At 34.5% G+C, this 14,907-nt stretch overlaps 2 protein-coding genes across 7 annotated transcripts in view; both read left to right on the top strand.

Moving 5' to 3' along the window:
- LOC108737702 (protein split ends) overlaps positions 1–6,129 on the top strand; it is a 96,749-nt gene extending 90,620 nt beyond the window's left edge. For 4 of the 5 annotated variants that reach the window (XM_025975488.1, XM_025975484.1, XM_025975487.1 and 1 more), the window contains 8 exons: positions 84–1,035; positions 1,220–1,291; positions 1,812–1,942; positions 2,030–2,205; positions 2,315–2,778; positions 2,846–3,046; positions 4,685–4,846; positions 5,378–6,129. In XM_025975488.1, coding sequence (XP_025831273.1) covers positions 84–1,035; positions 1,220–1,291; positions 1,812–1,942; positions 2,030–2,205; positions 2,315–2,778; positions 2,846–3,046; positions 4,685–4,846; positions 5,378–5,506 — 2,287 coding nt within the window. In that variant the 3' untranslated portion in view covers positions 5,507–6,129. The remainder of the gene's footprint in view (positions 1–83; positions 1,036–1,219; positions 1,292–1,811; positions 1,943–2,029; positions 2,206–2,314; positions 2,779–2,845; positions 3,047–4,684; positions 4,847–5,377) is intronic. The other variant, XM_025975486.1, reaches the window with a different exon arrangement.
- Positions 6,130–13,533: 7,404 nt separating this feature from the next.
- LOC112904717 (cell cycle checkpoint protein RAD17-like) overlaps positions 13,534–14,907 on the top strand; it is a 3,661-nt gene continuing 2,287 nt past the window's right edge. Inside the window, exons 1-5 of one of the 2 annotated variants that reach the window (XM_025975483.1) lie at positions 13,534–13,641; positions 13,707–13,940; positions 14,192–14,478; positions 14,537–14,662; positions 14,722–14,900. In XM_025975483.1, coding sequence (XP_025831268.1) covers positions 13,621–13,641; positions 13,707–13,940; positions 14,192–14,478; positions 14,537–14,662; positions 14,722–14,900 — 847 coding nt within the window. In that variant the 5' untranslated portion in view covers positions 13,534–13,620. The remainder of the gene's footprint in view (positions 13,642–13,706; positions 13,941–14,191; positions 14,479–14,536; positions 14,663–14,721; positions 14,901–14,907) is intronic. The other variant, XR_003231300.1, reaches the window with a different exon arrangement.

Raw genomic sequence — 14,907 nt, 5'->3', positions numbered from 1 at the left:
GTTACTTAATCGAATACTGTACAATGTTTAAATACGTAATATTAATAAAGAGAGTATATATACTAAAAGGTTTCTCTTTGCAGAATGTCCAGCGAGATTCAGGCAGAAGTGTCGGCATTGGAATCATCACCAGCTGCACTTCAACAAGCTCAAACTTCTCAGTCTATAAAAACGAGTCTGTCGAAACCTTTAGAGATTCATGTATCCACTCCAACAGTAATAACATCTTCGTCTCCTGTACTACAACCGAAGTTGCAATCACTCAAAGCTCATGTTCTTTCCTCTCAAGCAGCTCGAGCAGTTGTTAATCAAATTTCTAAACCTTCACTAACTACGCCAGTTCAAAAAATTAATACTACAATTACGCCACAACAACCTCATCCCCAAATACCTCAGCAAGGTTTTACTATTCGTACAGGCGCTCCTATTAGTCAAAATTTGACTGTAAATGTTTCCACTTGCAATTTGGTTCCCGCTCATTTATCTCCCAGAACAAGTTTGCTTCCAGGAGTTGTCAAAACTGTTCAGTCTAAACCTCCTCTTTCACCAACTCATTTAATTGTCCATAATAATTCTACTAAACAACAAATTATGCAAAAAGTAGTTGGCAAACAAATTCAGATCCCTCCGAAAGCTCATTTACCACCTGGTTCATCCGTTGTTGTAACTCCAATTATAAATCCAGGTGCTCCTCCTAGCATTAAACAACAACAGACACAGATGATAAAACAACAGCAACAGATAGTACTAGGAGGAAAACCTTCCATCAATAAAATGCCTATTATGTCGGGACCTCAATTGAAGGAGGCCCATTTGGCAAATCAGCAAGCTTTGGCGGGTATTGGAGGTACCAGATTAGTGCAGGCATCAGCGTCAATTCCAAATGCAAGCGCGAAGGGTAATATGGAACCGCCAAAAGTAGAAGTTTCAATAGGAGGATGCGTAATGGTATCAAGACCAAGTTCTTCGCCGCAAGGACAACCTAGACATGTGCTACAGACTGGATTGCCAGTACCGCCTTATGAAGCCAGTTTGGTAAATTTAATTTATTTTTATTGCACAAGATGTGGAAGCGCTTTATTAATATTGTTTTGCATTGAGTTGCTTTATTATATTAGTCTGTATTTATTAAAACTGATGCACTTCCACATTTTTTTATTCTATAAGCCGTAAGACATTTGACTAATTTTATTTTATTGAACACAACACTAACATGCAGCATGGGGAGAGGAGTTTGTATAACCGTAGTCGAAGTCCGCCACCTGCTCATCAAAATTCACCATCACCACAGGTATCTGCTGCACCACTGCGGTTGTGGTTATTGTTTCTGTTTAAATTAGTGGTGTTATAATTAGTAGTAATGCTTCTAACAACAATTAAATGATGTTGCTACAAGAGCCCAATTTATATTTTTATGGATACATTTATTCATTTTTTTTTATTAAGATATAATAATAAGGGCATTTCATTATGCACTAACTGAATTTTAGTTTGTTTTAATTTAATTATTTATTTTTTTATATTCGGTTATGATAATAATCTTTAACGTCAATGATGTATATATTATTATTTTAAATTACTGTTTTAGGTATATTCTTATTACATTATAAAACTTAAGATAAGATGTTTGTGGTTTAAAAGTAAATCAGTAAATTCACATTATTTTAAATAATTTTTAGCGTTATTTATTACGAGGACGAATATATTTTACGAATAATGTACTTAATTATAAAATAATCATAAATTATTACAGATTTACTTATTATACATACATAATTCAATTTTTATTACTTTTAATATTTTGTTTCCAGGGAGAAGCCATGGCTCATTTTCCACCAGGTACTATGCCACTGAGATCTCCCCATGAAATACCACCAGCTCATTATATGCATTCTCACGTCATGTACCAACAATTTTTACGTCAGTCATACCACCTACCTAGGTATATATTTGAAATTTTGTTACATATTAATATTACATATTATATATTAAAATATTAATTCACTTGTAACGGTTTGTTATTCTTCAGATCTCCCTTGATGCCTGGTAATTTAGAAAAGGCAACAGATGGTCAGGAAGGAGAAGAAGCTCCAGTAACATCACCTCCTTTAGAATTACGAAGGCCTGGATCTGTTGGTCTGTCTTTGAGTGGAAGATCCGCTACCGTCCCTCATAGTCTACAGTCACCACATGACAGAACAACAGGTTTGTGTTTAATTTATTTTTCTTATGGTAAACATTGTATTGTATTATCAGTGAAACAATTTATTTTTATTTTGCAAATTAGTACTGATTTTAAATCTTATATTTTCAGATTCACCACAAGTGGGTCAAGTATACAATGTTCATACTCCACGAATGCAACAGCATTACCATACGGGTCGTTATTATGAAACCGGAGAACCTCCTCCAGCCCATCGGCCTCTTACAAGTCATTCCTCTTTTGCCGCGCTTGGTACAGATCGTTCAGTATCACACGTAAATACCTTAAGCGCGACTTCCGACCAACGCACATCTTTGATGCCGACGGATCGTCTTAGTCATACTACTATAACCACTAGTCATTTAGGTGGCCTGGGAGTCCCTGAACGATCTCCGTTTACCGCCCAAGGTCTCACACTAGGAGCTGGCCTTGGAGCGGCCGGAAATTTAATAGGGGCAGTAGCTAGACACGTAGGAGCAGAAGCTCCAGCTAGTCAAAGGGGACTACAGGCTGCAACGCCTCCTCATGCAAGTCAAGTGCCCCCTCAAGCTGAAAGTCTTCTCATGCTACTTAAGGTTAGTTCTAGTATTTCTAGTTTCCGTCGATTTGCATATTAAAACCGTATTGTTTTTTTTTTCACAGCAATACCCTTGTATGTGGCAAGGACTTCTGGCTCTTAAAAACGATCAGGCAGCAGTACAAATGTATTTTGTTTCGGGCAACGAACAGGTGGCTAAGTGTAGTTTACCAAAAAACATAGATGGCTCCACACCGCCTTTAAGAATATTCCAGAGAATGAGACTTGAACCTCCTCAAGTAGAAGGTGTTGCAAGAAAGATGCAGGTAGTGTATTCAAGTTTCTTTTTATAACGAAATTAACAATGTTTTTACAAAAGAAATAACAATTGCAATACTTAATGAAAGAGAAGTTAAAACCAGAATATCCTATTTCAGGAAAAAAACCTAAAACCGACTTCAAGACTAGAAAATAATATTTTAATTACTTCAAAGCAAAGTGCATTACAGAACGATCGACAAAATCATCGATAATTACATTTACTATTTATAATCAGTTATTTTTGGAGTAGGTTCCAGTTAAGAGGGACAGTTTAATCCTGGCTTTGCAACAAACTTTTCGTCTGATTTCTTTTATCTAATCTCTACTTTCACATTCGTATACTAATTGATTAGTCAAGTAGGTATCTATTAAGGTTATTTTGCTTTGGTAGGTACCGACCCCGAAAATAACTGATTATAAATTGTAAATGTGTGTAAGTATCAATGATTTTGTCGATTGTTCTTTAATACACTTTGCTTTGAAGCAATTAAAATATTATTTTCTACTTTTTAGTTTAAGTTTGTACATGTAGGTATAGTCTTGAAGTCGGATTTTGTCTTTTTTTTTTAATTAACTTTATTAGGAGACTATTAAACTTGCTGCCGTAAAATCAGTTTAGGAATTTTCTTTAGTGAATTACACACTATAATTTCTTTACATATTAAGAAACTAGATAACAGTTTACATGTTCATAGATTAATAAAACCATTGAAAGAATTGAAACTACTGCATAGTTCGATGCTTAATTTATATTAAAACAAAATATAGTTAAACTAAAATACTATAGCGAACATATAGCTGTAAATGTATATCAACGGCGCCGAATTGATAACGTGGTACCTCATTAAAAGGAAAATACTTATACGTACGTACGTATGTTAAGATCAAAGTCCGTAAATGACCAAAGCTAGCAGTGTGTTCAAGTGTTTTCAATAGGACCATTGCTAGCCATGGTAATTTTACTATGTACAAAATCCGCTTAGTCTTCACACAGGTTTCAGCATGACATCAGGATTTTATTTTTATTATTTTGACTTTCCTATAATATCACTATTTTTTTACTATTAATTGAACAATGCTATTTTAATGTTTAATTGTCAAAAGAAGTGTGTTATTGTATTACTGTTTGTTATAGTGAAGCATGAACATTAATATATTATTCAATACTTTATTTTATTTATACTACTCATCAAACGATCGATAGTTTTTGAACGACTACGGTTAGTGGACTTTGATCCTAACATATACATACCCCAGTCTGCGACAAAAGAAAACTACGGGACGGTTACAGAATTAATCAAGAACATATTCTATGACTGTGTAAATAGATCTTAACATCAATCAGTAAAAAAAAAGTGTTTTAAATGTGCGCGAAATCCAAAATATTTCTCGCCCTTAAAATTTTAGTGTCCCTGAATTCTGTGCCCCTAAAACTTTGCTGCTCTAGGCCCAGGCCTTCCGAATCTAACCATAAATCCAGCAGTGTGTCTTGGGGGAAGCCCTTTTGACAGTCGCGTCCTTTAAACTTTAGAAAGTGATTGTCCTACTGTCTGTAGGTTTTGTTTAGTTTTTTATGTGTTTAACATGTTCTTTCATTCATTGTAATTTATTTGTTTTTTATTTTATAATATTATTTGTTTTAGATGGAAAACGAACATTGCATGTTGCTTGCACTCCCTTGTGGTCATGATCATATGGATGTTTTAAAACAATCGACTAATTTGACGAACGGATTTATAACGTACCTTCAGCAAAAGCAGGCTGCTGGCATAGTCAACGTTGCTGCTCCTGGAACAACACAGCCGGTAAAAACATTTTTTTACTTTTTTTATATAAATACTTATTTCCTAAACGTGAATTACTCTTACTATTGAGGTACATAGCATGAATTTTCAGTAGATTTTCGAAATTACACCACTTTTGTAATGAGTTGTTAATTATTTATTCCCTTTGTGCAGTTTGGTTATTTAATATTATAATAAGTGCTGCATATATTGTTCTTGCTGAATAGTTTCACAAATGTGGAAATGTTATTTTTTTTAAATCAACAATTTTTGGTATAGAATAATATTTTGTAACAACTATTTTTGTTACAGTCTTGCAATTTACTTTTCGGTAATTTAGCAGTTTGTGTAAATTTTTGTTTTCCCATAAATATTCTGTGAGTACTTTAAGCTTACAAAATTGCCCAGTTTATGTTTTGAAGAATTGAATATTTGACTGTATCTTTTTAAGTGATGGTTTTTTTTTTAAAGAACGAAATTTCTCTGTGGATATTTTTTTTTCTTAATGTATATCAATTTCATATAGAAATTAATATTTTCTTTTAATTTCAGCCTGCTTATGTAGTTCACATATTTCCATCTTGCGACTTCGTCAACGAAAATCTAAGACGCATAGCTCCCAGTCTATTAGAAAGGGTAGCGGACATAGCACACTTGTTAATAGTTATAACTACAGTGTGATAGCTTCTAATAATAATAATAGTAGTAATAATTGTGGTAAAAATGAAAAAACGGAGAAAGGAATATGCGACGATTATTATTATTGTTGTTATTGATTGTTATTACATTATAAATTGTTTTCGTCACGCTGCATTCGATTGCCAATTTTAATTATATGATACTGTAATAATGCACTTGAAATGGCACTGTGCTGAAAAGTTGTATTCTTTTTTGACGGAATTAATGGCAATTAATTCTTCAGCATCAGTCAAACTACTGTGAATGTTTCTATAAATGAAAGTCCACTTTACTTCATTTGCATTAACTGTAAAATGAGAAACAGGAGCAAGATTTACCGTCACATCGTTTCGATCGATGGTAACTTCGTATCGAGCAAAACGTGTTTTAATCTCGAAATAAGATGCGAAACAATATTCTTACTAAACGATAAATTGATGAGAAATAAATATAAATTTACTTAAATATTTAAAATTTCACTGTGATTTCTTGACAAAAGTAGTTAGCGTTATTAATAAACAATTATTATTATTATTAAAGATTAACTGAAAAACTTATGAACATTAGCGAAACCTGTAATTATTATTATTGCTATTGGTAATAATAATAATACCTATTTAAGAGATCTTCCAGTGTCTGGAAATGGAGGTCACATGCAAAAGTACGTATTAGTTACTTAATCGAATACTGTACAATGTTTAAATACGTAATATTAATAAAGAGAGTATATATACTAAAAGGTTTCTCTTTGCAGAATGTCCAGCGAGATTCAGGCAGAAGTGCCGGCATTGGAATCATCACCAGCTGCACTTCAACAAGCTCAAACTTCTCAGTCTATAAAAACGAGTCTGTCGAAACCTTTAGAGATTCATGTATCCACTCCAACAGTAATAACATCTTCGTCTCCTGTACTACAACCGAAGTTGCAATCACTCAAAGCTCATGTTCTTTCCTCTCAAGCAGCTCGAGCAGTTGTTAATCAAATTTCTAAACCTTCACTAACTACGCCAGTTCAAAAAATTAATACTACAATTACGCCACAACAACNAAATAATCGTTACCCGTTAGTTGACGATATAAAATAATAATTAACAGAGTATATAAACATAATATATAAATATGTAGCATATAGAGTTATATATGGAAAAATCAATCATTTTCTAAATTGCTTTGTACATTAAATGTGAATACTATTTAGTTTGTTATCATTATTATTAATATTATTATAATGATGATTTTCGGGTTTAATTTCTAGTTCTCGGATTTAAGATGTTCTGTACAGTGTACTTTAGCTGTTAAGTCATAGGTTAGACAGCGTTACAAATTATAATATAGGGAACATTGTGATGTCTATATATTACTGTAAATTTTGTACATAATTAAAAATACTGTGTATTGTGAATAAACATTATTACAACTATTAAATCGGTTAATTTGATTTATCTGTCGCTTATTTAAACATTAAACCAGAACTCCTTTAAACGATGGGATAATTCATTAAGACATGATATGAATATAATAATACACACTCCAGAATGTGCATTTCAGGTGCAGTAGAGGTGTTCTAGAGGAACATGTTTCATTCTAACCAGCTATCAATGTCGGTGGGCGAGTAATTCCTCTGACTTACACTCGTTGCACATTACACGTTTTCGTCGGTTCGGGAATAAATCGTACGGGCAAATACTTTTAGACTCCTATTAAGAGTTTGGCGGTCTTTCACATTACACGATTACAGCACGGACACGATTTTTGATCGCGTTGCAGCCGTCCAGTGCCACTACAGATGAACAGTAGCCGTATCGTATCTTCGCTTAGTGGACTACGTGGCGAAATGCACCCTTTCATACTAGACGGTTTCAATCGTGCGGGAACCTGTCTACTATTACCATTTAATTCGCGTTGTTTGCTGTTGTGTTTCATTTTGCGGTTTAATATACGTTCAAAAAAAAGCTTTTCAGCAACTTCCAACAGACAGACGGACAGACCATCAAACTGACCGACGGAATTGGAAAAACAAATATGTATTTAGTGGTTTAAAGATTCTACAATGTGAAAATAAGCAATAATCTCGGAGGATGATTCTTTTTAAGATTACAATACCCCCCTCTACAAAAGAAGTAAAAACAGTCGGTGTTAAAGACACTTATTACCTTAAAGTTATAGCTAGCATTTCAATAGGTTGTATACAATTTCTAAATTATGCGTTTCGCCGTTCTGACATTCTGCAGTTTGCCGTACAGTTCGTTAAAGGAGCCAACTGACATACGAAAGTAGTTGAAAAACTTCCGTTCATCATTTCTCAGGTCTTCAAACAAGGTGTCGCATAACCCCACTTCCTCACCTTTCTGATTAATAGGATGCACCCAATGAAGGCGCTCACGCCTTTGTCTTTTTCGACGCCAATACAATAACCAAGCTATAATTTGCCCCCGATTCAGTCACTGTACAATACTTTCCTCAGAAATGGTGACTACGAGGGTATATATCTGAATAATGTTTTTGTACGCTTACAAATCGTGTGATACCTACGTTTAAAATCGTACAGTGGAAAAGCAACTACACCACGATATAAACTCGTACGACTTTTGATCGTGCGGGCGAAAACGTGTAATGTGCAACCAGCGTTAGAGTTTGATGCAAAGCCGATGGGTAGGGCAGAAGACTCATTTTCTTCCGGCCTTAGTTTGGCATTGTTTGCTTTTCGAACTTTTTTTCAAATTTACAGTACTCAAGTATATTTCGCCTATTTAAATGTGTTCAACTTCTTGTCATGTGCCTTTTGTATTTGAACGTAAAACCAAAGTTCCATCCTCTCCACTAGGTATCATAAAATAAACCGTTAGGGCGATATACGCTACGTCTTTCAGTTTTTGCTGGTTGACCATTGAACCGGGCGCATAGTTAAAAATTTGTTAAAAAAAGTAGTAAACAGCGTAGAGGCGCCCTTTCATAAACATCGTTGTATCCCTTGTTAGTCGCATTCCATTAGCTCGTAGTGGCCATTAATAGGGTTCTGTTTCGTATCGCTTGGATGTCTTCGTAGTGTTGTACATAAATGATTGGAGACATGCACAATTCTGTGATATTTGTCTTAATCAGGGCCGTAGCGAGGCCGGTTCAAGTGGTGCGGCGCACCGGGGCCCCTGCAGTCGAGGGGCCCCTTAGCAGTTTTCTGTTTTCAAAAAATGACTTCTAAAAAAAACTATGCTGTTAGAGATGAGCTGAGTCAAACTACGAAATGAACATCATAATTTTTTATTTACTTTTTTCTATATCAATTTTTGTCACAATACTCCATATATTTGATCAGGTACGTAGTTACATGGACTGCATACATCTCGAAATCGCGAATACTTCTACATTCATGTTTTCCTTAAATCCGTTGATATAATTATCATTGCTAGCATAAAAAATTACTAATTGCTGACCATAAATCTATATCACCCGAAACATCACTATAGAATTCATTGCACAAACATCAAGTGCCTGCTCTTATTTCTAAAACGTTTTTTTTCTCGATTTGATAGCAGCAAATTCATCAATAGTTTTATCGAAATTTATTTTTTTCTGATCATCAATTTTAAGAAGGGCCCCTGCGGAATACCGCACCGGGGCCCCGAGCTCATCGCTACGGGCCTGGTCTTAATATAATTAGTACGAACTAGTATAACAGGGTAATAATTTCATATTCTAGCATAAAGATTGAGGGTAGTTGAAGTATAGTATTTTCTTTTATTAGAGGGTGGATTTTGTTTAATTTCAATTGGATAGGTTTTATGATAGGAAAATTAATTATACATAGCATTTAACAAAATAATTTTTTATTTATTGAATTTTCATCGATTTTTCATTATCCGTAGACAGAAATGGTTTAGTAATTTGAGATATTTTCGCGACTAAAAGTGATTGATCTCCCTAAAAGTTGCAAATAGTTCTAAAGATTAGATGCAATTTACGCTAAATGTAATACATTTGTTTGTTTTTGAAGATCCATCTGTAGCACGTTTAATTACGTATAGCATTTTCTAACCGTATTAATTTATATATTCACTAGAGATGTGGTGAGTCAATAACAAATATGGATTTTGTTTCTCATGCTAGTGTAGGGTTAAGAGTGTGAGCAAAGTAGTGACAATGGGAAAAAAGAGGGTACTACCGAAATTTTCGGATGCAAAGTTAATGGTGTTGTTTAGTCTCGGCTTGTACCAGGTTGGAGAGAAAAACGAACAAGAGCGCTTTCGTTATCTTGCAACAAAAGGTCTTTTTCCATTTTAATATTACTAATAATAGGGCTGCAATGTAGAGAAGTAAATATTAGGAAGGGAGTCAGACAGGGATGCACACTGTCATCGCTACTTTTTAATCTATAGGGGAGACCGGGGTTAGTTGTTACATTTTAACTACTTTTTTTTTGTGGGTCTCCTAGTAATGTAACAGAACTGACTTTTTCAACATGAATTAAGTGTACCTATAGTGATGTCCTGGATTTTTTTTTCCGTTTTATAGAAGTTTAGAAGTTACAAAGATTATCAGTTTTTTGTTACTCGGCAAAATGTAACAATTTGCCCCACTGCGGGGCAAGTTGTTACTGAGTTAGGGTAAGTTGTTACATATACAAAATTATGTATCATTGTCGCAGAAACACAAAAAATAGACAAAACAATGAGCATGGAAGATTTATTTTAAAATAACTTTTTCAAAAACAGTAAGCTATACTACATAAACAAACGCAGTTCTTCTTTAACCGGAGTATCCGTAAGGATGAGAGATTTTCCTTTTTTTCTTTGCCTATTGTTTTTTCTAGGCACTGCCTTTGGATATGGTCTTACGTCTTCGGGGGTAAGTAAACTGATTTAACTTACACCTGGGAGCCGTTTTTCAGGAGTTCGGACAGAAAATGTTTTTGAATTCCCTGTCGTTGAAAGCTGATTATTGTCTTGTAAATTTTTACTTAATACAATCTTATTTTTAGATTGTGGCGTTGGTTCATTTTCGAGTAAGGATCTGTCATAAGAAAATCTTGCTCAGTGTACACATTACGGTTAAAGGGCCATATGCCTGCTTTTTCAAAACCAGCTGTTATGTTTTTCAGAGTGAATGCATTTAAAAAAGCATTCTTGACAATTACAGGAATGTCGTAGATGGATATGGGTAATCCAGGATGTGAATTCATCCAGTCCGAGCATCCTGTGTAGTAATATTTTTTGAAGGGGCCATAAACGCTTAAATCTAGGGGTTGGAGCCGGTGTGATGAGTGGGGTGGAAAAGACAAAAAGACGATTCCATTCGCTTTACGAAAATCTCGGACACTTATTGACTAATGAGAAATGTGGTTATCTAATAGTACTAATACAGAAGACTCTGCAGAAGCCTGAACGTGTTTCTGAAAGTGTTTCATAAATTCTAAAAAAATAGATTGTGTTATCCATCCACTAGTGTGAGCAGCTCCAATACAACCAGGCAGTCCCTCTCTAATAAAGTGAGGTTTGAAATGGACTCGAGGGAACACGAATAGTGGGGGGATGGAGTTTCCACTGGCGTTTACCGCAAACTCAATGGTTACTGTTGTGCCCTTTTCTGCTGAGGTTGCCCCGCCAATTTGTTTCTTCCCTTTCTCTGCAATAATTTTAGGCGGTTTTTGTACTGTGGTGACGCCAGTTTCATCTAAGTTCCACACCTGATATGCCTCAAACTTATACCTTTTAAAAACTTCAACCAGATTGTTATAAAATTGACCAACATTGTGCGCATTAAAACTTGTGGCCCTGCTGAGACTCGTTGCCTCTGGTGTCCGTAGAGGGAGTTTCTGATGTCTTTTTAGGAAGCCCGAAAGCCAGTCTTCGGAAGCACGTTTCATTTCATTCCACTTTTGAGGATATTTTACTCTACAAGCAACAGCATACTCATATGCTAAACGTCTAATGTCTTTGGATGACAAGCCGTAGAAAATTCGGCTGCAGTGAATAATATATTCCTCTAACTTAATTTCTAAAGCATCAGCAAATACCTGTCGGTGCCTAACATAGCCCACCAATTGTGTTTGAGACGTAAGCGATGCGACATTCTTCTTTCTCTTTAAATAACGATAAAGAGTCATAAAATTTATATTATGCAGTTCTGCCGCCTTTCTAATCGATAATTTTCGATCTGCTCTTTCATATGTTTCAACTTCTGTAAAACCTCTACTAGTTTTCCTCTTGTACGTTCGCACCATTCTAACAGAAAACACCAGAAAAGGTAGAAGTGAGAAACAATTGAAAAATGCGGGGTAAGTTGTTACACTGTAACAACCTGCCCCAATGGCGATGTAATGTCGCCATTTTGTTTGACATGCAAGTGTTTCGAAACTAGTCGACTTGTTAAATTAGAACTACTACAATATTCACCTAATTGTATAAAAATAGTCAAATAATTTTCTTTCAGGAACGAAAAACAAAGAAACTGTCACAAAAGTGGTATCTTTCTGCTGGTCACGACGAAACTGAATGTGGCAGCTGCTTACCAACTATTTTACTTGAATAAACGAGCACAAGGTACTAGATCTAGCAGAAACCATCGTAAACGCAGTGTAACAACTTACCCCTTGTAACAACTAGCCCCGGTTTCCCCTACATCGAAGACAGTACAACTGTAGGGATAGATATACAGGAGCAAAAGATTAGTATGCTTAGGTTTGTATTTGATATAGCAGTATTAGCATCTAGCAAGGAGGACTTAAATAAAATGGAAGCGGTACTGACAGATCAGTACTGTATGAAAATAAATAAAAGTAAAATTAAAATACTGGTATGCAAGGGAAGAAAAGGTAGGGAAAGAGTATATATATATATAGGAGAAGTGGCTGATTTTAGATATCTAGGAAGTCAGATAAGTCAGGACGGAAGGAGTAGTAGGGATATAAAGCAGAGGATAGTGCAGGGTCGTGTTGCCTTTAATAAAAAGAAGTCATTTCTATGCTCGTGAACGGTTAATTTAGAAATTCGAAAAAAGTTGTTAAAGGTGTATGTTTGGAGTGCGGCGTTGTGCGGGTGCGAAACATGGACAGTGGGCGCGACGGAAAAGAAAAGGTAAGAATCTTTCGAAATGTGGTGTTACAGGCGAATGATGAGGATAACGTGAATAGAAAAGGTTAGACATGAAGAGGTATTAGAAAGAATAGAACAGAGGACTCTATGGAAGTCAATAAAAAATAGGCGAGATAGATTCTTCTTAGGCATGAAGGTATAGTCAGAGACATATTAGAGGCAGAAACAAGAGTTAGGAGGGCCAGAAGTAGACCTAGGTTAGATTACTGTTCGCAAATAGTTAAGGATGTGGGTTGTTCTAGTTTTAGGGAAATGCGAAGTTTAGCTTAGGATAGGAAAAAGTGGAGGTACGTGCCCATCCAGTCTTAGGACTGACGACCTTATGATGATGATAAGTGAGATTGTCTGTTATCTGGTAGACTTGCGCGTACTTAGACAAACATGTATTATTATTGATCGTCAATAAATTCATCATAATTATTTCGAATGGTTTTACGTTACCATAGGTCTTTTATAGGGTGGTTTGTAAGGGTTTCGTACATATTTGGATTCCAAAAACACGTCACCTTTATTGATGTAAAACGTCATTATTTTCTTTAAAATAAATAATAATTACTAATTTTTTTAAACCTATTTATTATAAATATAATAGTGAAAGGCAAAGAATACAAGATAGAAGGGAAGACTCCCATTTCTGATAATGTTCAAAAAAGTGTGAGTTTCAACATCTCTAGTGGTTCTGTCCAGTCATCAAAACATAAAACGCGCGGTTTAATATAATCTATCCGATTTTTATTTCAAAAGAATAATAGAAAGATCTGGTTTCAGCTGTTTATAAAAGAGCTGTCACCCATGTAATTTAACAAGAAATGCGTCTTGTGGACTAGATTGTTTTAACCTGTTCTTCAACCAAGTTTTATGACCAAGTTAAGGACCATAGATATTACTATCATCATTAGGCCTAAGTTTAACATCTATGATTTTAACGGTTGTAACTATCTATGGTTGTAACTATCTATGGTTTTAACTTGAGGTTTCGTTCGACTCTGTTTTTGTTTGAAAACTTAAATAGTATCAAGTAAGGAAATAATGAATAAAAAATCCAATAAGGTAAGGAGGTTATAAAAAGAAATATTTGTAACATTTTCTCAATTTTCTACATTTTTTAAATACAGAATTGGATATCTTTAGATATTAAAGTTGATGAAGTGAAAAATGATTTCCCTGTTGGTACAAAAGTAACAAGAGATAGTTTGAAAGTTTTTGCAGTGCCAAGCGAAACTAAGAAGGCATATAATTTTTTTGAGAAAGTTATTCCAACAATTGAATCTCATCTAGCTGTACATTCTAAGAAAATAAAAGAGGTTGAAGAATGGCTACTGCGAAATGTAAAGGATAAATGTGGAAAGGTAGTGACAGTTGATTTTTTGAGTTTTATAACTTGGGGTTTAAGGGTTTTCCCTTGGTTCATAAACGTTATGAAGTTTCACTTGGTATCAATGTCCCAATAAGCCTTCAGAATATTTGTAATAGGTGATGGAAAAATGTTTGAATGACACCTTCAATTAAGGAAGGAGGAATACCAAGGGAAGAGAATCCTTTTCCTCAATGTCCATAATCTTTTGATTTGATTTTGTTCTCTAATGTGATATGGTTATAGGGAACCACCTCAATATTACTGATAACAGGGCCTGCTGGTTCTGGAAAAAGTGCAACAATAAATGTTCTTTGTAATAAATTAGATATCAGAATTTCAGAATGGGTTAATCCTGTTGATCAAGATTATGAATTATCTAAAGGGCCAGGACAGTCAGCACAATTTTTAGAATTTCTTGTACAATCAAAATATTTATCACTACTTGAAGACAGTGGTAAAAAGTTGACATTGGTTGAAGACTTTCCAAATTCTGTGATACGTAAACCTGATGAGTTTTTTACTATATTAGAGTGGGTACATATCATTTTTATGTTGTTCTATTGTGTTTTACATTTTTTTAATTTTTAGAAAAGTTTATTATAAAGCAAGATCTGCAATTGTATTTATCTGTGCTGATGAAGATATGAGTAATAATATATCTCATCAATTATTTCCTCAAAATATTAGGGATTTGTATAAAATAGAAAACATAACGTAAATATTAATAGAAGTATCAAGCAATATATATTTTATATCAAAATTTCATTTTTTAGGTTTAATGCTTGTTCTGTTACTTTAATGAAAAATTCCTTAAAAAGAGCATGCAGCTTAATACTAGAAAGATCAGATTTGTTTACTCCCCCACATAATGATATTATTGAGGCTATTGTCATAACAAGTTGTGGAGATATAAGATCTGCTATGAATCAGCTTTATTTTGCCTCTTTAAAGGGTAAGTA

The sequence above is a fragment of the Agrilus planipennis genome, unplaced genomic scaffold (genome assembly GCF_000699045.2).
Source record: "Agrilus planipennis isolate EAB-ADULT unplaced genomic scaffold, Apla_2.0 scaffold146, whole genome shotgun sequence".
Classification (NCBI taxonomy): Eukaryota; Metazoa; Arthropoda; class Insecta; order Coleoptera; family Buprestidae; genus Agrilus; species Agrilus planipennis.
This window is presented reverse-complemented; position numbering and strand designations above follow the sequence as displayed.